Source organism: Onychostoma macrolepis, chromosome 03 (assembly GCF_012432095.1).
Source record: "Onychostoma macrolepis isolate SWU-2019 chromosome 03, ASM1243209v1, whole genome shotgun sequence".
Taxonomy (NCBI): domain Eukaryota; kingdom Metazoa; phylum Chordata; class Actinopteri; order Cypriniformes; family Cyprinidae; genus Onychostoma; species Onychostoma macrolepis.
In genome coordinates, this window is record NC_081157.1 from 47,151,344 (window position 1) to 47,174,318 (window position 22,975).

The 22,975-nt window shown below is 35.5% G+C and overlaps 1 protein-coding gene across 2 annotated transcripts in view; it reads left to right on the top strand.

Moving 5' to 3' along the window:
* The first annotated feature begins 236 nt into the window (after positions 1-236).
* Positions 237-22,975, top strand: part of zmp:0000000896 (caspase recruitment domain-containing protein 11) — a 28,097-nt gene continuing 5,358 nt past the window's right edge. The window contains exons 1-15 of one of the 2 annotated variants that reach the window (XM_058769234.1): positions 237-567; positions 4,378-4,599; positions 6,060-6,197; positions 7,219-7,405; positions 14,351-14,489; positions 14,583-14,738; positions 14,816-14,935; positions 16,350-16,475; positions 16,577-16,744; positions 18,817-18,912; positions 18,997-19,033; positions 19,302-19,342; positions 19,428-19,516; positions 19,640-19,686; positions 22,501-22,618. In XM_058769234.1, coding sequence (XP_058625217.1) covers positions 561-567; positions 4,378-4,599; positions 6,060-6,197; positions 7,219-7,405; positions 14,351-14,489; positions 14,583-14,738; positions 14,816-14,935; positions 16,350-16,475; positions 16,577-16,744; positions 18,817-18,912; positions 18,997-19,033; positions 19,302-19,342; positions 19,428-19,516; positions 19,640-19,686; positions 22,501-22,618 — 1,691 coding nt within the window. In that variant the 5' untranslated portion in view covers positions 237-560. Of the gene's footprint in view, positions 568-1,282; positions 1,309-4,377; positions 4,600-6,059; positions 6,198-7,218; positions 7,406-14,350; positions 14,490-14,582; positions 14,739-14,815; positions 14,936-16,349; positions 16,476-16,576; positions 16,745-18,816; positions 18,913-18,996; positions 19,034-19,301; positions 19,343-19,427; positions 19,517-19,639; positions 19,687-22,500; positions 22,619-22,975 lie in introns of those variants that run through there. The other variant, XM_058769236.1, reaches the window with a different exon arrangement.

Below are 22,975 nucleotides of genomic sequence, written 5' to 3' on the forward strand. Positions count from 1 at the left end.
AGATAGATAGATAGATATAGAATCATTGGTTTCTATCTGAAGCAGGAGTGTCTATCGGTCAATCTGTGTTTCATGTTCAGTCTTGTATCTCCCTCCAGTGGATCATCCTCATCCTCACAGACATGAACTAACAGGTCACTGAACTCTCTGACCCGCCCGGAATCTGACTAATCACTAGTTATAAATTAACTCGAGCATTGCAACACAAAGGTTTCACCGTGACTTTTATATTTTGTTGCGTGACTCAGGTATATTGTGTTTTCCCCCGAACACTGACTGAGCGTTATTTTTTCTAAAATAATTAGGCCTACGTTAAATCGATTCATGAAGTTTAAATTTAAATAGTGTGGGTGTCAAGGGAGAAAGAGAGACGGATGTAAACGATTATGTCAATGTAGCTTTGACTCCTGAGATAGAGAGAGAGAGAGAGAGAGAGAGAGAGAGAGAGAGTGAATCGCCGCTCATATCAAACTTCGCCTCGCATCTGGTTTGTGTCTGACTCTGTCTGAAGTGTGCTGTTGTTTTCATTTCTCTCATCTCATTCGTTCATCAGCTGAATCATGAGCGGTAAGACCTTTAACTTTCAGTTGTTTATCTGTTCAGCCTCATCAGCAGCTTGGCAAACCGAATGTACAGAATAAAATCAATGAATTAATCAAAACGTTCGATTCAGTGATAGCTACTACGGCATTATGTGACATTATGGGGGGAAAAAACACGTTTATATTTAAAACTTGACTAGTTTTTTTTTTTTCGCTTTTTTTTCAGTGTCCTTGACACACAGGTGATTGCATCATTCTTGTGCTGTTTTTAACGTTATTCTTGTGTTTTGTAACGAAGCCTATTGCTTATTTGTATATCAGTTTGTGTATAATGACAAAATGATGTAGGATGTAAGTTGAAACAAATTTACCTAAAAACAATTGGTAGTCATTTTCACAAGTAGCCAAATTACAAATACAATACAAACGTGACAATTTTATGTAGAAAGACATTTTGTGTGTGTGTGTGTGTGTGTGTGTGTGAAACGTACTTAATTTATGTTTTATTTATAACTTTAGATTAGCGTATTATTAGTTTTATGTCAGCATTTTGTTTGTAATGCAGCCTATCATGTGTATAGTATAGTATAGGCCAGGGCTCCTCAAATCTGGACTTCGAGATCCACTTTCCTGCAGAGTTTAGCTGTAACCCTAATCAAACACACCTGAACATGCTAATCAATGTCTTCAGGATCATTAGAAAATCACAGACAAGTGAGTTTGATCAGGGTTGGAGCTAAACTCTGCAGTGGATTGGACCTCCAGGGTAAGATTTGAGGAACCCTGGTATAGGCTATAGCCTACGTGTTCGTGTTAGTGTGCAGTAGTCTAGTGTGCTTGTGTTAGTGTACAATAAAGTGTTGTCGTTCCCAGCACTGGATTCCTTCACTATGAGACATTCATTGAGATTCCAGCATGTGTTTGGACCTGCCTGACCTGACGCGCACAAACCCCTCACACACCTCTAATCTTCATCATTTCTCAAGAGGAAGACCATAGTTTGTTTGGAAACAGTATATTCGGTGTATTTTTGTGCTTCTACACAAGACAAATCACAAATAAGATCGTTTTAATGCCTCAAACTCTTTGCCACAGGTTTGCAGTCAAAAGTTTGAGATCTCTACATGAATGCTTTCATAGATCTGTACTCTCACTGGCAATTTGTTTGGGTGTGTTTTATTCTTGAGAAGGAATTTTAGAAGTATCTAGACAAAGGCGACGATTAAATGAATCGCAACTGATATCTATGTCAAGTCTTCTGAGAAACCTCAGAGCGGTAACATTTTGGTGTGCAGGTATAAGCAGCCCTGGACGAAAATGCAGTTTTTGTTTTCCTCCAGCAGCATTATCGGTCTGCTTCTCTGATTATCTCTCAAGTTCAGTGAGAGGTCTGCCCGGTACCGTCTGCATTCCCCAGCAGTGAGATGTTGTGCTCTTCATGCGTTAAATTTACAATCTCACATCTGTGTTTATGATCATGTGGATCTGTGATATCTCACCTTCATCACATGCATTCAACCCAATCTCATGAGAAAACATAACTATTTTTAGAGTTAATTGTATTTAACTATTTTTTTTATGATGTGATTTGTACAAGATTTTTTTTTTTTTGTTAAGTAAGCATGAAGGTTCACCTCTTAACATAAATATCAGTGGAGCATAAATATCATACAAAAACATACAAACTAAGTTAATAAGATTGTACGATAGGCCTATATACAAAGTAGCCACCACAGGGCTCGCAAAATCGCTAGCCCGACGTCCTGGGGCTATTGTGTTTTCCAGTCGGGCTACCAAAATGTATCACCGCCTGAAATTAAATACAGATCTCCCGCGGGTCCTTATAAACTCTTAAAGTGAGTTGTATCAAACTTAAGGCCATAAAAAGTTTTAAATACGTTAAATGGTATAAGAAATGTCCTAATTATAATTTCAAGAGGTCTTACAGTTGGGGACGGAAAGACAAGAGTCGCGATACGGCAGGATTAAACTTCAAAAGGCAACGATGTCATTGAATAAATATGAGTTCTGCACGTTTCAAGTCAAAACGCGGCGCGGATGTCTTTATGTGAATGTATCTGAAGGCTGTAACCGACTGTCCTCAGAAATGTGTCATTGGCATTTTAATTTCATCTAAACTATAATTCCTGATAAAGCAGCGTTTATGAGTGCGGAGCTGCTTGCGTTTCCAGGGAAACCGCAATATTTCAGCGCTCCTAAAGCGCCACCTCGTGGCAGAGAATGAATTTGCATTTCCAATAAGCCTTTCTTGCTGTTTATGGTCAAATCAATGCAAATATCAACTTTTTACGCAGCAAACGCAGAGTTGTAAATGAGAAAGAAGTTAGCATGCCTTCAAAAAATTTAAACAATTAAGACAGTAATATTTATTTATTTATAATTGTAATATTTATTTATTTACATTTTAAATTAACATAATTTATATGCTTGATTTATCCCTTTTCATAAAAATGGTCTATAGCCTGAAATGCTGAAATATTTGTTTTTGTGAAAACCTGTATCTGAACTGTAAATCATGTAATTTTATAGCTCAATACTGTATGTTACCATAGACATTGTCCAACCCCGCTCATTCTGTGTTCATTTTCCTCGTGCAGCTCTTAAAATGGGTCATAAATTGCCTTAAATTTATTTTTAAAAATTCTGCAGATACCCTGTAAATAGTGAAATAAGATTCCTTCCTTCATATTTGTTGATATTTGTGTATTGAAAATATTTTTGATTTGACATTTAAACTCCTATCTGTTTTTCTATATTTAAAAAAAAAAAGGTCTTTTTTTTTTTATTTGGGCTAGTTAAATTAATTTTCGGGCTACCAAAATCTGAAGAGTACCTGCCCGAAGGGCTACCAGGGATTTTGAAATTTTGCGAGCCCTGCACCAGTTCACCAAAACACACTGAAAGTAAAGAAAGAAAGACAGAACTGGTGTTGAAACAGTTTTCACTCAGAAATGGCTAATTTCTTAATTACAAAGAAACAAGAACACAGTAAACATTGAACTTTTTTTTTTTTCGTGGTAGAAAGACTGAAATAATATTTTCTTAACTTACTCCAATAATTTTGTTTTATTTAAAAGTTACAACGAAAAATCATTGTTTTAGCTTTGCCATTTGGACTTATTTCGCTTGTGGTCTGATGCTGCAAATATCCCATAGCTGTACAGTCATTACTATCACTTGAATCCTTTGAATCATCTTGCTCAGATTAGTTCACCAATTCACGTTTGTTTTGTGAATGAAGCGCAGTAACTTTACTGGTATAAAAAGTCTTCACGGGTCCATTTGGAACCAAAAAAACATCGGAATTTTAAATATATATGTTATTCTTTTTGAATGAATGTGCTTTTACCAAATGGACCTGAGAAGAAGCAAATTCTTTTAAAATAAGCCAATTTTCCACCATTCATTTGCTTTATTTATTTATTGTTTGTTTGTTTATTATTCTCCACAAATGAAAGGCATATTTTCTTTATTTTCTCAAGTCTTGATTTATATCAACAACTCCAAAAAACTCAAAAATTGTAAGGCTTAATATCATTTTTAAAAAGTGTGTTTAAAACGATTGAGCTTTTACAGAGAGTTACTTACCAGATTGTGCCCCATTTGATGAAAGGTTCTTTATAAAGAAAAAGAGGTCTTTATATTTTTAAAAAGTTCTTCAGACTAAGAAAACAATGGTTCATTTTAAGAACTGTTCTTTGAGAACCCAAAATGGTGGTTTATGGCATTGCTGTGAACACCTCTGTCAGGAACCTTTAGTTTTAAGAGTGTAGTTTGAACTGAATTTGACTACACATCTTCTGTTTTCCTGCAGGTGAATGGCCGCTGGGAGACGAGAGTTCGCTCATGTCTCCGTCAGAGGAGGAGAAGTACGAGGAGCTGTGGGAGCGAGTGGAAGGAGTGCGACACAAATTGACCCGCATTTTAAACCCGGCAAAGCTGACGCCGTATCTGAGGCAATGCAAAGTGATCGACGAGCAGGACGAGGACGAGGTGCTGAACTCCAGTCAGTATCCACTGAGAATCAGCAGAGCCGGTGAGATGCAAAACACCACACGTGAAGTAGTGATGGACACTTTCCAAACACTGCGTCTTTATTCATGCCAAAGGACTTAAATGAAGTTGTATTAAGAAGTATAGAACAACAAAAACAATAAATAAAGTAAAAACCAAAAGCCAGAGAAAAAAAAAAAAAACAAAGAAAAACATTTATACAAGGTTAAACATTGCGAGAAATATTGGACTTTTCAATGTTTTTTTTTTTTAAATGACTATCAAAGACCAAACAGGAATTATTACTTACATTATTATGATTTATGTATAAAAAAAAATATGAAGTTTAACAAATAAAATGAATGAATGATACTTTTGGCATCTTAAAAAAGTTAGAAAATCCTCCCAAAAACACACACAAAACAAGCAGTAGAAATGAATGAAAGAACACAAATTGTACATTCATATTTATATTTCGTATTTAACGATTTGTTGATTTTATTTGATGGTTTACGCTTTCATGAAAATATTTTCCATTGCTTTGTAAAAGTCTGTGCATGACTTCTTACTGCATTTGCACCAGTTTCATGCGAGAATCAGAAGGGAATCATTTTGCATTTGTAGATTGCATTTAATAGATCACACTTTTAGAAGAGATTTCAGTTGGTTTGTTAAAGGTGTTTATGCATTTTAATGTTTTGACCAGCTGATTTGGTCAGTGTGTTTTCTGAGTGCTTCAAAAGAGTGAATGATTTTGCATTTGTAGAATGCATTTAACAGATCACACTTACATGAAAATGTGCAATTTATTTGTAAAACTTTCTGTATGTTTGGGTTGAGTTCTTATTGCATTTTCGACCAATTTCAAGTGTTTCGAAAGAGTGACTCATTTTGCATTTTAGATTCCATTTAATAGATGACTCTTTTATTAAAACATTTGCAATTGGAAATGGTTTATTAAAGTATATTTTTACTGTATCTTTTTGACATGTTTTTGTTGAGTTCTGATTGCATTTCCACAGTTTTGACTAGCTGAGCTCTTCGTAAGAGTGAATCATTCAAATTTCTGCCATCGGTAATGAAAAAGTACATATTTCAGAGCTTGTAGCAAGAAAGTACAGCCGTATTGGGAAATTCTGCCATGTCATAACATTGCAATATGAAACTACGGACACTTTTGTGGAAAATGTTTGCGTTCAAGTTCGTTCCTTGAAAAGCTTCAGCCTCATTTCCCTTATATTTTTGTATCAGGAAAAGTCAATAAGGAACCAAATCCTCATGTGCTTTACCTCATGTGTAGTGTAAAGGGTTGTGGGAAATATGGGTTGTGAGTACGTTAAGACGTACTCGTAGCATACTATTTATGGTGGATAGTATTTGAATCTGGATGCAAATGTTCACATTAAAAGAGAATCAGTGGAGGAATGAATGTGGAGTGGAATGTGATTGGTGGGTGGTGTGCCTGTATCAGTGTGCAGTGATTTGATTGGCTGTTGTGCTCAGGGCGTTTATTGGACATCCTGAGGGGGCGTGGCGAGCGTGGTCTCCAGGCCTTCATGGAGTCACTGGAGTTTTACCATCCGGAGCAGTTCACGCAGCTGACCGGACGACAGCCGACACAGCGCTGCTCCATCATGCTGGGTGAGCATGACTGAATTCACAAGCATACTACTCATACTATTTCTTATATGTTTGTGAACTTGCATCATTTCACTCATTATTATATCACGTGGAGCGAATACTAATTTACTGCTTTCTGAATACTGGTTCAGTGAACACAGTAATAGTATGTGAAACGGAATATAATATATATTATTTTTGGAATTTTAGTTGTTATTTAGAATTTTTTACTTTTGTATATTTAATATGTCATCCAGGCATTATTTGCATACTATATACTTCAGAGGTATGACAGCATGATAAATGAACATTAAAATTAAGTGAGTTTATGTTGACACCAAAGACATTTTCTCAAAATTAAGTGATTTTATGCTTAAAGCAAGAACAATTTTATCAAAGATATGTAAGTTTATGCAAACAACAGGAACAGATTTATCAAAATTATGTGGACTGTATACTTCAGACAAGAAAACATTCATCAGAATTAGGTGAGTTTATACTAAAAACTAAAAACGAACATATGTTACACAATTATGTGGATTTATGCTAAAAGAACAACTTAATGAAAATTGTTTTAATTTATGCATAACACAAGAACAAATTCATTCAAATTAAGTGTGTTTATGCCAAAACAAAAACTTTTTTTTTTTTCAAAATTAAGTAAGTTTATGCTTGAAACAAGAATAATGTTATCAAATTATGTGAATTTATGCGTATATACATAATTTGTCAAAATTAAGTGATTTTATGTTAAAACAAACAAATTTAATAAAAAGTGAGTTTTTTATTTTTCTTGTTTTAAACAAAACTCTAATGTATTAAATTTGATAAATTTATCAGAAAACAAGACTTTGTATCTTAAGTCCTCTTGTCTGAGTATTTAAGAATGTTTAGATATTTGCACTGGAAAACAAGACAAACAATTAGAATTTAACTCAATAAAGTAATAATGTTTTGCAATATAGAGCCCAAATCTTCCTCTAGGAAGAGACATTAATCAGCACGCAGCAGTTCTAGCTGTTTGTTAATGTTGTGTGTGTAGATGAGGAGGGTCCTGAGGGTCTGACTCAGTTTCTGCTGCTGGAGGTTCGTAAGCTGCGAGAGCAGTTGCACTGCAGCCGTGTGTGTGAGCGGCGTCTGTCTCAGCGCTGTCGCGTGGCCGAGGACGAGCGCAGCCGAGCTGAACGCAAAGCGCAGGAGCTGCGACAGGACCGCATACAACTGGAGAGGTGAAGAAAACACATATCCAATTTCTTCTCAAACTTAGTGTATTTAAAGTGCATTTACACATTTAAACATTTCTTATTTTCTAAAATATACTAAAATAACTATAAAAAAAACTGTATAGACAATTAAAAAAATTACAAAAACACATCAAAATGACTAAAACTTTAAATTAAAATGAAAAACGAAAATATTAAAATAAAATCAAATTCTAAATATTAAGAAAATACTAAACACTGGTCTATATATAGTACAGAGTGCAGCAACAGTATCTCTTACATGCTCAAAGCAGCATGTTGTGGATGTATGCAGTAGCAAGATAGCACACGTACGTCTGCAAGATGTCTGTTAAAGATCTCTTGATCTGGAAAGCATCTGCTGTCTATAAACGTCTGACAGACGTCTGTAAGATGTCAGTTTTACATACATCCTAAATCATAAACATCTTAAAGACATCTAATAGATGTCTATTTGATATCTAAAAGGAAACGTTCTATAGACGTATTGCAGATGAGCAAACACTCTAAAAAATACGTCTTGCAGATGTAAATGCAGACATCAAATAGACGTCTCTGAGATGTACGTGTGCTATCAGGGTAAGTCTCGGTACTCTGCCGCGGCAGCAGCAGCATAGCAGATCTTTTTCGCCAAGACCGAATATATTAACATTGTCATGTACATTACCATGTCAGTCCCTCTGAGAGTTGTCATGATAGCAATATATATATATATATATATATATATATGTATATATATATATGTGATGCGGTCTAGGAAAACCCAACACATGGTGAAATTTGACCTTTTTTTGGTTTTGATATCATATGAAAGCTGGGTTCAAGCCCTTTCCAAAACGGTTTTTATTTTACCGTAACAAAAGTTATGGCTATCTGATGTTGCTATACTGCATCATTACACAAACAGACTAACATTACCCTAAAGAGGACAGTTTTGCGTTGTTTATCATGATGGGCATAGTCTCTGAACTTTAGATTACCCCATGCATGTTTAGATAGCATGAATAGTGTAGCTTACCTCAGAAAAACTTTGTGTAGTTTTTTTTTTTTTTTTTAACCAGGAGAGAACCTCACTGAGATTAAAAATATATTTTCCAGGAATGTCCTGGCCAAGATAGGCGGCCCAGTTATACAAATACATATACAACAAAGAACAATACATCACAACAATAAAATATTACAGCATTAAAAGCATTTGCAAATCATTAAATCATTTTTTATTCCACGCAAAAGTGTTTTAAATTTACAAGGAGACACCAACTGATTTAGCCGGAGTTTCATTTGAAGAGAATTCCAGTCTGACGGTGCAGCATATTCAAATGCAGTTTTACCTAAATTAGTTCGTGCTGAAGGTACATGAAGACTGTAAAAAGACTGAGAACGCAATGAATAATTAACAACTACTTTTTGGTGAATCAAACAACAGAGATAGGATGGCAAAAAACCCAGAATAGCTTTGTAAATCAGTAAATACCACTGCATTTTCCTTCGAACAGCAAGTGAAGACCAGGCAACTCTATTATAAAGTATACAATGATGTGTAGAAAATTTACAATCCATAATAAATCTTAAAGCACCATGATACACAGCTTCCAAAGAGGCAAGAAGATAAGAAGAGGCATTCTGATACACCACATCCCCATAATCAAGAATTGGTAAAAAAGTTCCAGATACAAGCCCCTTCCTTGCATTAAATGAAAAGCAAGACTTATTTCTGAAATAAAATCCTAGCCGCTTCTTCAACTTTAACCGCAAATAATTGATATATGTATTAAAACGTAGTGTATCATCAATTATGATGCCCAGGTACTTGCGATCAGTTTCCTTTGCAAAGTTCGGAGAACGACAGAACTATCCGAAGAATTTCTAGAGTTTGATAACCACATAAATTTTGTTTTCTCAACATTTAAGACCAACTTTAAAGTAAAAAACCTTGCTTGAATAATATCAAACACTGATTGTAAGTCACCCAAAGCTTGTTGTTTTGTAGGAGCAGAGCAATAAATGACAGTGTCGTCTGCATAAAAGTGGAACCTTGCATTATCAATGTTAACGTCTAAACAATTTATATATATAATAAATAGTAATGGCCCCAATACAGATCCTTGGGGGACTCCCGTACCCACTTCCAATAAGTCTGATTTAATACCTTCCACTTGCACACATTGAGTTCTTCCCTTTAAATAAGTATTAAACCATGAGACTACATTGTCTGATAGACCAACACTTCTGAGCCTATCTAACAAAATCTTGTGGTTCACTGTATCAAATGCCTTAGCTAAATCTATAAAAAGACATGCACAGTGGTGTTTTCCATCTAAGGACCTCACAAGATGATTTAAAACTTTTAAAACAGCCGTAATAGTGCTGTGTTTTTTACGAAATCCTGATTGGTTGATAGACAAAAGTTTATGAGAGTGTAAATACTGTGTCAGTTGTTTACTGATAAGACTTTCCAAAAGTTTTGACAAGATACATAACTTCGAAATAGGTCTATAGTTATCTAATAAAGTAGGGTCACCCCCTTTCAACAGAGGAACAACAAAAGCAGACTTCCAAATCTGTGGAATTTCCTTAGTTGTTAGGGAAAGATTGAACAGATATGTCAATGGATGTGAAATAATGTTAGCCGCTAATTTTAAAAACAATGGTTCAATAAGATCAGGACCTGACGATTTATTCACATCTAGGTTTTGTAATGCAGAGCAGATATCAGAAGTAGTAATATGATTAAAAACGAACTCTGTTGTCCACAGATGCTGCTCTGCATTAAGAAATTTAGAAGTTACAGTGGTATAATTATTAGTCTGAAACAATGACCCTGATTCAGTAAAGTGGCTATTAAAACAATTGAGCATTTGTAATTTATCCACTATTTTAATACCATCCTTCGTTATGCAATTGGGAAGACCTGAAACAGATCTATTACCAGTCAGAAACTTTATATTTTTCCAGAACTTACTCGCATTTGCTGATTTTTCCGTTTTATCAAGAAAATACTCTGCTTTTGCCTTTCTGATCATAACTGTACATTTGTTACGAAGCTGTTTAAAATACAACCAATCAGGATTTAAGTTGGTTTGTCTGGCCTTAGCCCATGCAGCATCCCGCTCATGAATAAGGTCAGACAGTGCGGCTGAAAACCACGGATTATCCCGGCACTTAACTCTAAATTTTTTTAAAGGAGCATGCTTATTAATAATCAGAATGAAATTATCATAAAAATATTTCCAAGTACTTTCAATATCTGGGATTAATGTAATTTTTCCCAATCAAATTGAGCAATGTCTAATAAAAAAACAAATGAAAGTGTTTCATACAGCGTTTGGTGATAATTCGTGGTTTCTGCTTAAACATTTTTATATCTCTTGCTACTGCAACAACACAATGATCACTAATATCATTTGCAAATACGGAAGCTAGAGAATATTTATGAGGGGCATTTGTGAGAACAAGATCTAATAATGTGGATTTTTCTGGAAACTTCAAGTTAGGTCTTGTTGGTAAATCTACCAATTGAAAAAGATTATAAGTATCACAAAATGCTTTGAGACCATCAGATACCGGAAGCAACCAATTTAAATTAAAATCACCCATTAATATCAATTCTTTATATTATAGTTTACACAGGACTGGCGGAAAATGTGCATTGATACACCTTTGTTATATATGTTACGTGGTTTATTTTGATAGAATCATTTTGCATTTGTAGATTGCATTTAATAGATCACACTTTGGCCGCATTTACACTGCATGGTTCAAGCGACCCAATTCCGATTTTTTTCCTCCCATGTGGCACAGATCGGATATGGCCCACGAACGTGTAAGCAGGAAAAAATCACATGGATTCCGATATTCTCAGATCGGTTTCAGGCCTCATTCATATGTGGAAATAAATCAGATCGGATATTCCTCTGTAAATGCGACTCCTACGTCATTGAAAAGTGAGTTTTTTTAAACATTTCGCGGTACAGACATACCTGTAAAAAATGAAACATCTCTAGTTGAGTAGCAGAGTATTAATTTCGTTAGTTTGTGTTACATATAAGGCGATCTGACGCTGAAATGTGTTGCTTTTGAAATCACGCTGAGTGCTCATTGCTACTGTTGTCAGTGACGGCTGCTCGTGCACAGACCAGCGCTTCAGTCCCATTCATTCCATTGAAACCACAAAGTTAAATGCACACAAACATGTCCCTGCCTTTGATATGCAATCACTGATGAACGCATTTGGTTTTAATTACTAAAAAAAACATAGACGATGTGACATGCTTAACAATGTCTACCACCCGAGTATTATTCCGCTCGCAAGCTTTCAGTGGAGCTGCGTTCATCACTGTCCTGAAGAATTTGTAGCCTACTAGGATATATAATTAGCCTATTTTGATGTATAGATGTAACTATTGCATTAAAAACGTTTATATGTGAATTCCATGTCAATAAATTATACTCAATGTACTATTCAAATTGATTTGTGATGTCATATGCTATTTTTGGCTTGTTTCACCAAGTGCAGTGTAAAATGCACACTTCGGATACAGGTCACTTTTAAAAGAAATGTAAGCACGTCGTCCAAAAAATCGGATATAGTCACAAAATCGGAATTGGTCATCAAGACCTGCAGTGTAAATGCAGCCTTTTAGAAGAGATTTGTTTGTAAAAGGTGTTTATGCATTTTAATGTTTTGACCAGCTGATTTGGTCAGTGTGTTTTCTGAGTGCTTCAAAAGAGTGAATCATTTTGCATTTGTAGAATGCATTTAACAGATCACACTTACATGAAAATGTGCAATTTATTTGTAAAACTTTCTGTATGTTTGGGTTGAGTTCTTATTGCATTTACACTGTTTCGACCAATTTCAAGTGTTTCGAAAGGGTGACTCATTTTGCATTTTAGATTCCATTTAATAGATGACTCTTTATGAAGGTAAAATGACGTCAAAAAAATTTGCATGCGCAGGGTAAGATTTGTGAAAGTGTACATAAGATAGCAAGCGTGAATCAATTTTGTATATTTTTGTATTATATGTATCTGTGCATTAAAAATACCATCCCCACAATAAGAATGACGCTGAGTCAAATTAAAATAAAGATGTGTTTTTTGAGAGCTTCATTTGATTGGCTGAAAGAAGAAGGTCCCGCCTTCCACACGCGCTTGCAAATCTCTATGCACATTTTGCTCTATGCACGCAAGAAGTCATTTAGACAGTTGCAACGATTTTTTTTTCTACACACACATATTGGTTTTAGGCGGTCAATCTGATTTGCAGTTCTTGATACGGTTGTTTTCGCTTGCAAAACACTTGGCACAGACTTGCAATACTTTTGGCTTTATTTGGGCGAAACAACAGTGCCAAAAGTGTAAGCACGGAAAAATGAAAGTCAGAAGAATACAGATCATATTTATTGTGCCTTAGCATGAAGTTGCAGTTTCACAATACACGAATTACACTTACAAAAAAACGCTAAAAGGCTGCAAATATTTTTTTCTTACGCTTGAAACGCGATTTACACTTTAACAAATCTTTTCTTGCGCATGCAAAATTAATTTACGCTTGCCATCTCATGTACACTTTCACAAATCTTACCCTGCGCATGCAAATCTTTTTGACGTCATTTTACCTTCATACTCTTTTATTAAAACATTTTCAATTGGAAATGGTTTATTAAAGTGTATTTTAAATGTAACTTTTTGACATGGTTTTTGTTGAGTTCTGATTGCATTTCCACAGTTTTGACTACCTGAGCTCTTCGTATGAGTGAATCATTCAAATTTCTCCCATCGGTAATGGACAGTACATATTTCAGAGCTTGTAGCAAGAAAGTACAGCCGTATTGGGAAATTCTGCCATGTCATAACATTGCATTATGAAACTAAGGACACTTTTGTTCGTCACTTTTGTGACACTCAAGTTCGTTCCTCGAAAAGCTTCAGCCTCATTTCCCTTATATTTTTGTATCAGGAAAAGTCAATAAGGAACCAAATCCTCATGTGCTTTTCCTCATGTGTAGTGTAAAGGGTTGTGGGTAATATTTAACCCTTTTACCAATGTAATGATTTAGGACTTACTCATAGCATACTGTTTATGGTGGATCGTATTTGAATCTGGATGCAAATGTTCACATTAAAAGAGAATCAGTGGAGGAATGAATGTGGAGTGGAATGTGATTGGTGGGTGGGTGTGTGTGCCTGTATCAGTGTGCAGTGATTTGATTGGCTGTTGTGCTCAGGGCGTTTATTGGACATCCTGAGGAGGCGTGACGAGCGTGGTCTCCAGGCCTTCATGGAGTCATGCATTGATACGCCTGATACATGGAATTAAATAGCAAGCACTTTGAGTGTCTTGTTCATCATTTTTATATTCATATAAAAGCAACAGAACTGAAATTATATCATGTTTATCAGCAGCACAGCATGTGAGTGAGAATAACGCAATATCTGCCTTTGATCTCGTAGGTATCTGTTCTACTTCGAGAGCTCAGAACTGTCCGTCTTGACTGCACTTATTTCACTCCTCCCCTCACTGCAGCCGCCTACTCTCGCCCACATTTCAGGCGAGGCGAGGCGCATCTCAAACAAGCCTAAAGTCTCCGCAGCGTGTTCATAAGAGAAAGACAGTCTTTTCTGCTTACTGCAATAAATCGCTTTTTTTCTGCACTAAACAAGTGAATTTTGCCAAGATATTTTCAGAGATGCTAAACAAGATGTTATAGAATAATAATTTAATGAAAACCTCATTTTGACAAAAAATTGACATTGAACCTATTTTTCTAATTTCCTGAAAACGTCCCAGCGCGACATCCGACAGGTTTACCCAGATCGCATAATATATATATATATATATATATATATATATATATATATATATATATATATATATATATATATATATACATCTGTTTCGATGCGTGTGTTTTTGTGTTTATGGGTCAGGTTGAGGCAGGACTGGGAGTCTGGCAGTCGTGAGTTGGGTTTGTTGAAGGAGAGACATCTGGAACAGGCTGTAAAATACTCGCGAGCGTTAGAGGAACAGCGCAGAGCTACTGCATGCGAGAGAGAACTTCTCACAGAGGTAGTCAACATTAATCAGTATTTCTCACTCCAGATACACACAGTTCATGTCAGGCTCAAAGTGACTGTGTCCATGCGATGATATCACTGACAGGTGGAGCAGCTCAGGAAGAGATTACAGGAGATGGAGAAACGAGTTCACGGTGGCTCTGCCCCCTCGCTGACTCATCACACGAGCAGTGCCCCCGCAGGACCGGAGGAGACACCACCGCTCGCCGTGAGAAACAGAGAGCTTAACTCTGGAAATCAGGTGAGAGTCATGTGATGGACCCTGCTGACACTTACAGGAGTGTGTGTCGGTCGTCTGATGTAATGTGTGTGTTTTAGGCTCTGTTGGACATCCTGAAGCAGGACCGGCGGGAGGCGGTGGAGCAGCGGCAGGAACTGAGCAGCACCATCGCCCGACTGCAGGGGGAGCTGGAGAGCTCTGAGACTCAGAGAGAGAAAGTAAGAGCGAACCTCTGTGTGTCTGTGGTGTTTACAGGCTCAGTGTGGAATCACATACTAGCATATTACTCATTTTCTGCCATTATGCCATTCTGAAATCAGCCTTTTTTTTTTTTTACGTACTGTAAAGGTGAATTTAACGTGTAAATAATGTGCAGTTGGAAATGTAACTCATTAATAGAGGTCGACCTTGTGATTGCCACAACTATCGGTTATCGGCAAAAATCCATGCCGATAGTTTTCCGGTTTGCAACTGTTGCTGGAGTGGCTGAGAAGGGCGGTGTTTATTTTGACACGTGACACTGCACAGAGCGGGAAACTCCAGACTTGCATTTAAATACAGCTGACAAAAAAGCCTGCCGTGGAACAGAGCGTCATTCACGTAGTTTTCTATTAAATTACATTATACTTGTCCCAAATCGTTGTGAATGTACATAATGACTTCAGCCTAGGCTATAAATTATGTATTGTACATTTTTCAGCAAAACATGTCTTTCTGTGGCTCTAATAAAGTCTGTATGCTTCATAGAGAGCTGTAATAGATCGCGCTCTCTCTTTCCGCTTGCTCTGTTTTTTTAAACATCGAACTTCAAACTCATTTATGCCACATTGTTCATTTTTGAAGCAAACTTATGTCTGTTTGGTGATTAAATAAATTCTTTTAGACCGCCACTTGATTTGAACGCAAAGCGTGTGTGTGTGATACCTCTGAGTTCTCCTAGACTCAGCGCTGCGCTTTTGCCCGGTGTGTGACTAACTTTTTTTTTTTTCTTGATTGGATAATTATCAAAATTAAAAAATAGAAGCAAATAAAGTGTGTGAGTACACATACAATATCCATATGTATGTAATTTTAATGCTATGGCCTTGTGTAGATATTTAAAGATGGCCATCTTTAAGCATGACTGTTGAAATTAAATGGTAACACTTAACAATAAGAACCCATTCATAGCATTAATGAAAACTGTATAAGCATTGTTCCTTGTTAGAGTGTGTTCATTTCAACATTCACTATTAGCTACTAATAGGCTACATTTTTAAATTAAACAAACTATGAAATAACAGGAAAAAACGGCATCAGTGTTCAGCAATCAGTTAATTCACTTCAATAATTCAATTTCAATAAAGCAGCTCTAAAGAAGATAATATAGTGGCATGAAGTTAAATTATTCAGGAATGTCTTGTGATAGCTTTAAATAGAGGTAAATGGATTTATTTTACAGAATTTTTTTTTTATAAATACGTAATATAATTTTACTAAACTCTTAAATACAGTAAGAATTCCATGTGGTTTAAATGTCATGGTGATGGTTTGACTATACTGGTGTAGCTAGTCAAAAATATCCTCATTAATATAGTGTAAAAACACCTGTATATGTACATACACGCATACATATATAATATGTTTGTGTAGTTGGCATCTCAGTGTGAGCAGCTACAGCTGCGTCTCAGGACTCTGCAGCTGGACTGGGAGACGGAGCAGAGCAGGAGTGTGTCTTACTTCAACCAGATCATGGAGGTGGAGAGAGAGAGAGACCAGGTACCAAACACTCACACACACACACACACACACACACACACACACACATACACAAGCATGCTCTTAAAAACTTCTGTTTGTGTGTGTGTGTGTGTTTTAAGGCACTGCGCAGTCGCGACAGTCTGCAGCTGGAGTTCACCGACTGCCTCCTGGACAAGAACCGTCTGCGCAAACGTATTGCGGAGCTGCAGAGCAGCCTGGAGCAGCTGCAGAGAGAGACAGAGAGAAACCGAGAGCGGAGAGAGCAGAGCAACACCTGCATGCACTGCGTATGTCTGCATCACTGCACGCTACATACTACAGACTACACATGGCATGCTTGTGTTTTTCAATTGGTGGTGTGTGAAAAAACACTATTAAACTCCTACCATATACTATACTATACTGTAGGGATGTGCCCGAAGCCAAATACCTTATTCGGAAAGGCACGGATAATGGCTTTAAAATGAATAACGGATTTATCCGAATAATAGAAAAAATATTCGGCAGACACAATCACATGTTTGCTGAAACAGCACTGCATTAGTGAGGTCTGCGGTTGTTAAGATGTGTGCAATAATAATGGCTAGTACTGCTTTGATAGCGTTTGACACAGTTTCGTACAGATAATATCATGGTGATCATAGCGTTTGTCTAACGAATGTGGTCTCCTCAGCAATAAACTATCCACACGCTCCTTTTTTGATTGCTGCCTGCAGTGTTGCCAGATATTGCTACAAAAAACAAACACAACCAATCTCCTGAAAAATGCACCAAAATAAGTTTGAATCTTGTATTTTGCAACTAGGATACGGAAAACTCAACCTTCATCTTTATTAACGCTGTTACATTAAGTATAAAAACAAGTCCAGCGACGCTTGTAATAACTAGATCTGGCAACATGCCGGAGCGGAGTGGAGGCTGCACTTGCGCCAAGCTGCTGCGAGTCAGCCACATGAATTTATTCAGCGACATGACTTTAAATAATTTTTCATATGTTTTCAAATGTTATTTTTGAACATGAAACATTTACGGAGGTCTGGACATCATAGCTGGCTATGGGCCTGGATGTGTAAAGTAAATGAGTGTAAACTAGCCTATATGAATGAAATGAGTGCAAATCAATAGCCGCATTGGGGTCTTTGCGCATCTCTCAGAAATCAGAGCTTTGTCTGGAGTTATATCAACTCGACAAAAATATCCCAAAAACGGTCCTAACTTCAAACCTTTTCGAAATCCAACAAAAACGCATTACATTAGCCCTTTTCGTGAATGGCATTACATTTAATTATACAAGACGATGAAAAGCAATGTTTGATCAAGGCCTTTGGAGGGTCCAAATTATTTGTTGCGCTCTGTTGTTAAAAAAATTACAAAATCATAAACGACTCCCGCAACACATGATCTAAGTTACTTAAAGTTCAAGCAAGCTTTATTGTCATTCTTCTATGATAGGCTACTGAACACTTTCTTTCCATTTCTATTTTTATTTATTTATTTAAATTTTTTCAGCTTCTTTTTTTCTATTAGTGCTCTTATTTAAGATTATGGATGCTTGTCTCTTGTCAAATTTGTACACAAAGTTTCACTGGAAAATAAGAAGAATAAAGTTTTTTTTTTTTTTTTTAATAAAGTTTTAAATAGAAGATATTTACAAAGTTATAATTTTAATAAAAAATAATACTTTCTTTAGGTATACAATGCATATTTGTTAATTGAACAGATTTGCATTTAAAATGTATTTTCATGTAATTTTACAAACTTCCGGTTTAAGCCAGGCCCACTTACGGACCTATCCGAATACAGATACAGATACAAATAATTTTGAGATTGTCACAGATACAGATACAAATAATGGCTCCGCTGCACACCCCTACTGTTGCATACTATATACTACAATATATTAAAGTATAGACTATAATTCATAGTTACTGTATTGCACCATACCAAACTATACTATACTGCACTGTACACTTCTATACTCTATTGAACAATATTGTAAAATATACTTTACTGTACCGTAATGTACTATTCAATACTGAACTATACCACTCTATACTACACTGCACTGTACTATGCAATACTACATTGTACTATACTACACTGTACTATATGACAGTACTGTACTATGTGGTACAATACTATACTGTGCTGCACTACACTGTCCCATACTGTAATATACTACATAATACTCATTACACTGTACTGTACTGTATGGTACAGTACTAAACTGTACTTCACTGTATTGTACTTTAATGCACTATACTACACTACACTATACTATATCATGCCATACTATACTATACTATACTATACTATACTATACTATACTATACTTGTGTGTATGTGTGTGTTTCTGTAGTCTCACCTGTCATTGTTCAGTGAGGATCAGTGTTTTGGCCCGTGTTGTTCCGTTGATTTGAGTCCCAGTCCACTCACACTCAGAGCTCAGCTGAAGGTCAGAGTTCACGCACACAAACACAGTTGTGTTACGAGTGTACATGTGTGTGTTGTTCCTTCATGCTGTTATTGTGTTTTACAGTCAACCTCTCAAGCTCAGATCTGTGAACAGTCTGAAGGTGAGTGTTACTGTGTGAATAGTAATAGTATGGATTTAATTTACATGAATGAGAACAGAATTAGATCTGGATTTGAACTGAATTGGATAACAACAATATTGTCTTCTTTAGAGCTTTTGTACAGCTGAGATTGTTTCATAATTGAAAAATGTTACAACATTAACACTGTTATTCTGTTATTTTATACTGTGAAGCAGCTTTGAAACAGTCTGTATTGTGTAAAGCTTGTTGATGTTGTTTTTAATGCTGTTGTGCGTTTGTATCACAGACTCCTGCTATTCTAATTCAGAGGAGAATCTGTTCATGCCGGTAAATAATATATAATTTCACTCGATGATTCAGTGACAATCTTGTCCTGTGTTTGAATCTCACTGTGTGTTTTGTGATTGTGCAGGAGTGTAATGCTGAGAAGGATATCAACAGACTCTCCACATTTCCCTTTCCTCCCTGTATGAACTCCATCAACCGCAGAGCAAACATTGAGTAAGACAAATCAAACATTGTAAATTGTGTTTAATTTCGTTAATCTACAGCTGAAGCTAAACTAGTGAAGGTCAACACTGATTCATGATTCACTGGCATCTCACTGTCTGTGTGTGTTTGCAGGTTTGATTTGAACTCTAGGGGGAGCGACGAGAACGAACCGCTTACAGGTTTGTGAAACAGCTCTCTATCTGTCTGTTTGTGCACCTTACTCCAAACCTGTCTGTCTGTTAGAGGTGGGGGAAAAAAAACGATTCTCTGATGTGTTACAATTTTTTGTTCAACAATTCTGAATTGATTCTAAAGAACTGCAGGATTGATTCATTTTTAACCACATTTTGTAATTGGGCGTTTCTTTAACTAGGGGCACTTTTAGCCTTGTGAAGTTGAATAGAAAAAACTTGTTCAAAAGTCATGTAACAGTCTCATTAGTTTCAATAATTCTAGTTTTAAGGTCTGTAAGAGGACAAACTTAGATTACAAGAGAAATTGTTAATATTTTACATTTTTTCCGAACTGCAATGAACAAATGTAATTTCCACCACATCTCATTATACAGCTGTTATTTAAAAATAGAATAACTTATGCCACTCAAGAATTGTCTAAGATAATTTTTGTAACTAGTTTTACCAGTTTGTCCACAATGTACAATAATTATACATTTGTCAATGAGATAAATTAACTGTCCTAAGGACCAAATGCTGAACTGTACACCTGTCACACTCTGAAATGTAATATTGGCTTGGGTAAGAGCTTATTAGTGTGGATACATTTTTAATGTGTGATGAGAACTTTTTAAATATTTAAAAAAAATGTGTGTGGTGATGGAAATGATAAGGTGGTGGTGGTAATGACAGGGTGTTGTGGAAATGACAATGAATTAACGTGAATGTAGAGAAACAGTAGAGATATGTATTGTTTTAGTGTAGTGCTGAGTTTGATATATAAAACTGATTTGTCTCACAGATGAACGGTTACAGTGCATACTCTAAATGACTGACGGCAAGGCAAAAATATAAGCAATAAATGATGCATCAAAATTTCAACATTGTGAGATAATTATGATGCTATATACTGTAATTGTGAGAGTTTGATACTGAAATGTTCTCACTGGTCTCTTAAATGAACACTCATCTTCTGTAAAGAGTAACTGTAAAGAACACCTGAAACTGTATCATTTAAACAGAGATGTGGAATGTGGAAAATTTTGAGCACCTTGAATGTGTGAGTGTATGTTTGCATGTGTGTGTGTGAGAGAGCGTTTGTGCACGTGATGTGATTCAAGGCCAAATCTAATTAAGTGTTTCACAGATTTCTTTCCAAACAGACACAGTAATTTCCTTGTGACGTTTGGTCACTGGTACAGGCTCAAGGATAAGGCCTATGATATTCTTTATTTGGTACCAGATTATGTCGTCCCTTAGAGGCCAAAATAAAAAATGATATAAATGAATATAAAAGTAATATAATAAAAATAATATCATAATATAAATATAAAAAGTATTGTAATATATTATAATATAAAAAGTATTACACAAATCTACTCTCGCAATCCATATCAATTGTACTTTGTAACCATAAATGTCATTTCCACCACATGCTGTCATTTCCACCACAGAGGGCAGTGTGGCGGAAATGACATTTCTGTAGTTTTTTGGTGAAAAAATGGAATATAGCTTCACTGATTAGCTTTGAATTAATACTTAGCATTTCATGCATGCAAAATACTCTTATTTAGCTTTTTAAAAACACCCTTGAAGGTACAGCATTTTTGGAAATGACGTACAATAAATATATTAACTGATCAAGCAATATTTACCTTGATTTTTCTTCATTTGTTGTTGATGAAAATTTAAATTCCCTCCATGTCCAACATGTGCTCTGATGTCACTGAACATTTCCATAGAAACCACCTAAACAATCTTTCACACAAACTTTTTAAAGGGACATTACAGTGTTGTGGTGGAAATGATACCAATACTATGCAACAGCTATATTTTGTATAAAAAGTAATATTGATAGTGGTCTCACATTAAATACTATAATGTATTTTAATTATTTTACTAATGCTTAATTCAGGTACATTAATAGTTACCAGATAAATCATATTTTTAAACTGTATTTTCATTGTTGAAGTTTAAAAGTCTGGGTGTGCGACAAGGAGAAAACAGTGATTTTGACACCTATAAGGAGGTTGAAAAGTAAGAAAAAAAAAACTAATATAAAGGTAGTAAAAAGTTTTTAAGGTGGTTTTATTGTTAGTTTGACAAAGAAAGAAGAATTTGTCCAAAATTATTTGTATTTTTAAAAATATGACTAAGTCTAAGAATCCCCCAATTGCAACTTTTTATCTCACTTTTTTATCTCACAATTCTGACCTTTTTTTCTCAAGATGTAAGCTCAGAGTTATGAAACAAATGTCAGAATTGCGAGATCTAAACTCAAAAGTGCCATGATTTTCTCACAATTCTGAGTTTATATATCGCAATTCAGACAAAATAAGTCAGAATTGTGAGACATGAAACGGCAGTAATGTTGATAAAAAATATACAAATTCTTTGCTCTTTACTAAATTCTATTTTTTCCCCCTTCATTTTCATGTTGATACTTATATGTTTTTGTGTGTCTGTTGTTTTTTGTTGATTTTGTATTTTAATATCTATTGTTCTGGTGATGTTTTATCATGTAGCTATTGTATAGGACTTTGGTCAATGTCAGCTGACTTTAAAAGTGCTTTAGAAATAAAATTATTCATTTCATTATTATAAAAAAACACATCATAATTAAATTGTATCAATTAAAAAAAAAAAAAGTAAGACAGTTGGTTTTGAGAATTATCGCAGCTGAAACTGACAAAACTGACCCCTGTATTGTATTGTAAAAATGTCAGATCTTTACCTTTAGAATCAAACTGAATCGTGGGACCTGTGAATATTCAGTTTGTATTTAGATTCTTAGTAATGGTGTGTGTGTGTGTGTTGTAGAGGACTCAGACTCGTTTCTGTTGAGTTCGTGGAGCTCTCTGCCATCTCAGCTCTTTCCTCCTGACGTGATTAACGTGACTCCGACTCTCCCGATCAAACCTTCATCATCCTCCCAGCGGTACGAACAGAAGTTAATTTTTTTGCTCACTTTTTTTGGAACAAGCTAAATAATCTGCCAATGGGATAAGAAAAATTGTCTTGTTTTCTGTTTGAAATGAGATCATTTTTCTTATCCCATTGGCAGATTATTTTGCTTGTTCTAAAGCAAAAACTCACTTAATTTTGACTTATTTTTTTCTAAAAACAAGACAATAATTTTTACTTGTCTAGAAAATCCTTCTTGATATAAGAATTTTTAGATATTTTGGCTGAGAACAAGACAAAAAATCTAAGTAAGAAAAGCATTTTTTTTTTTTTGTAGTGAACATGTACTTCATCATGTTTGTTTTGTCTCATGTTCCTCTCATTTGTTTCT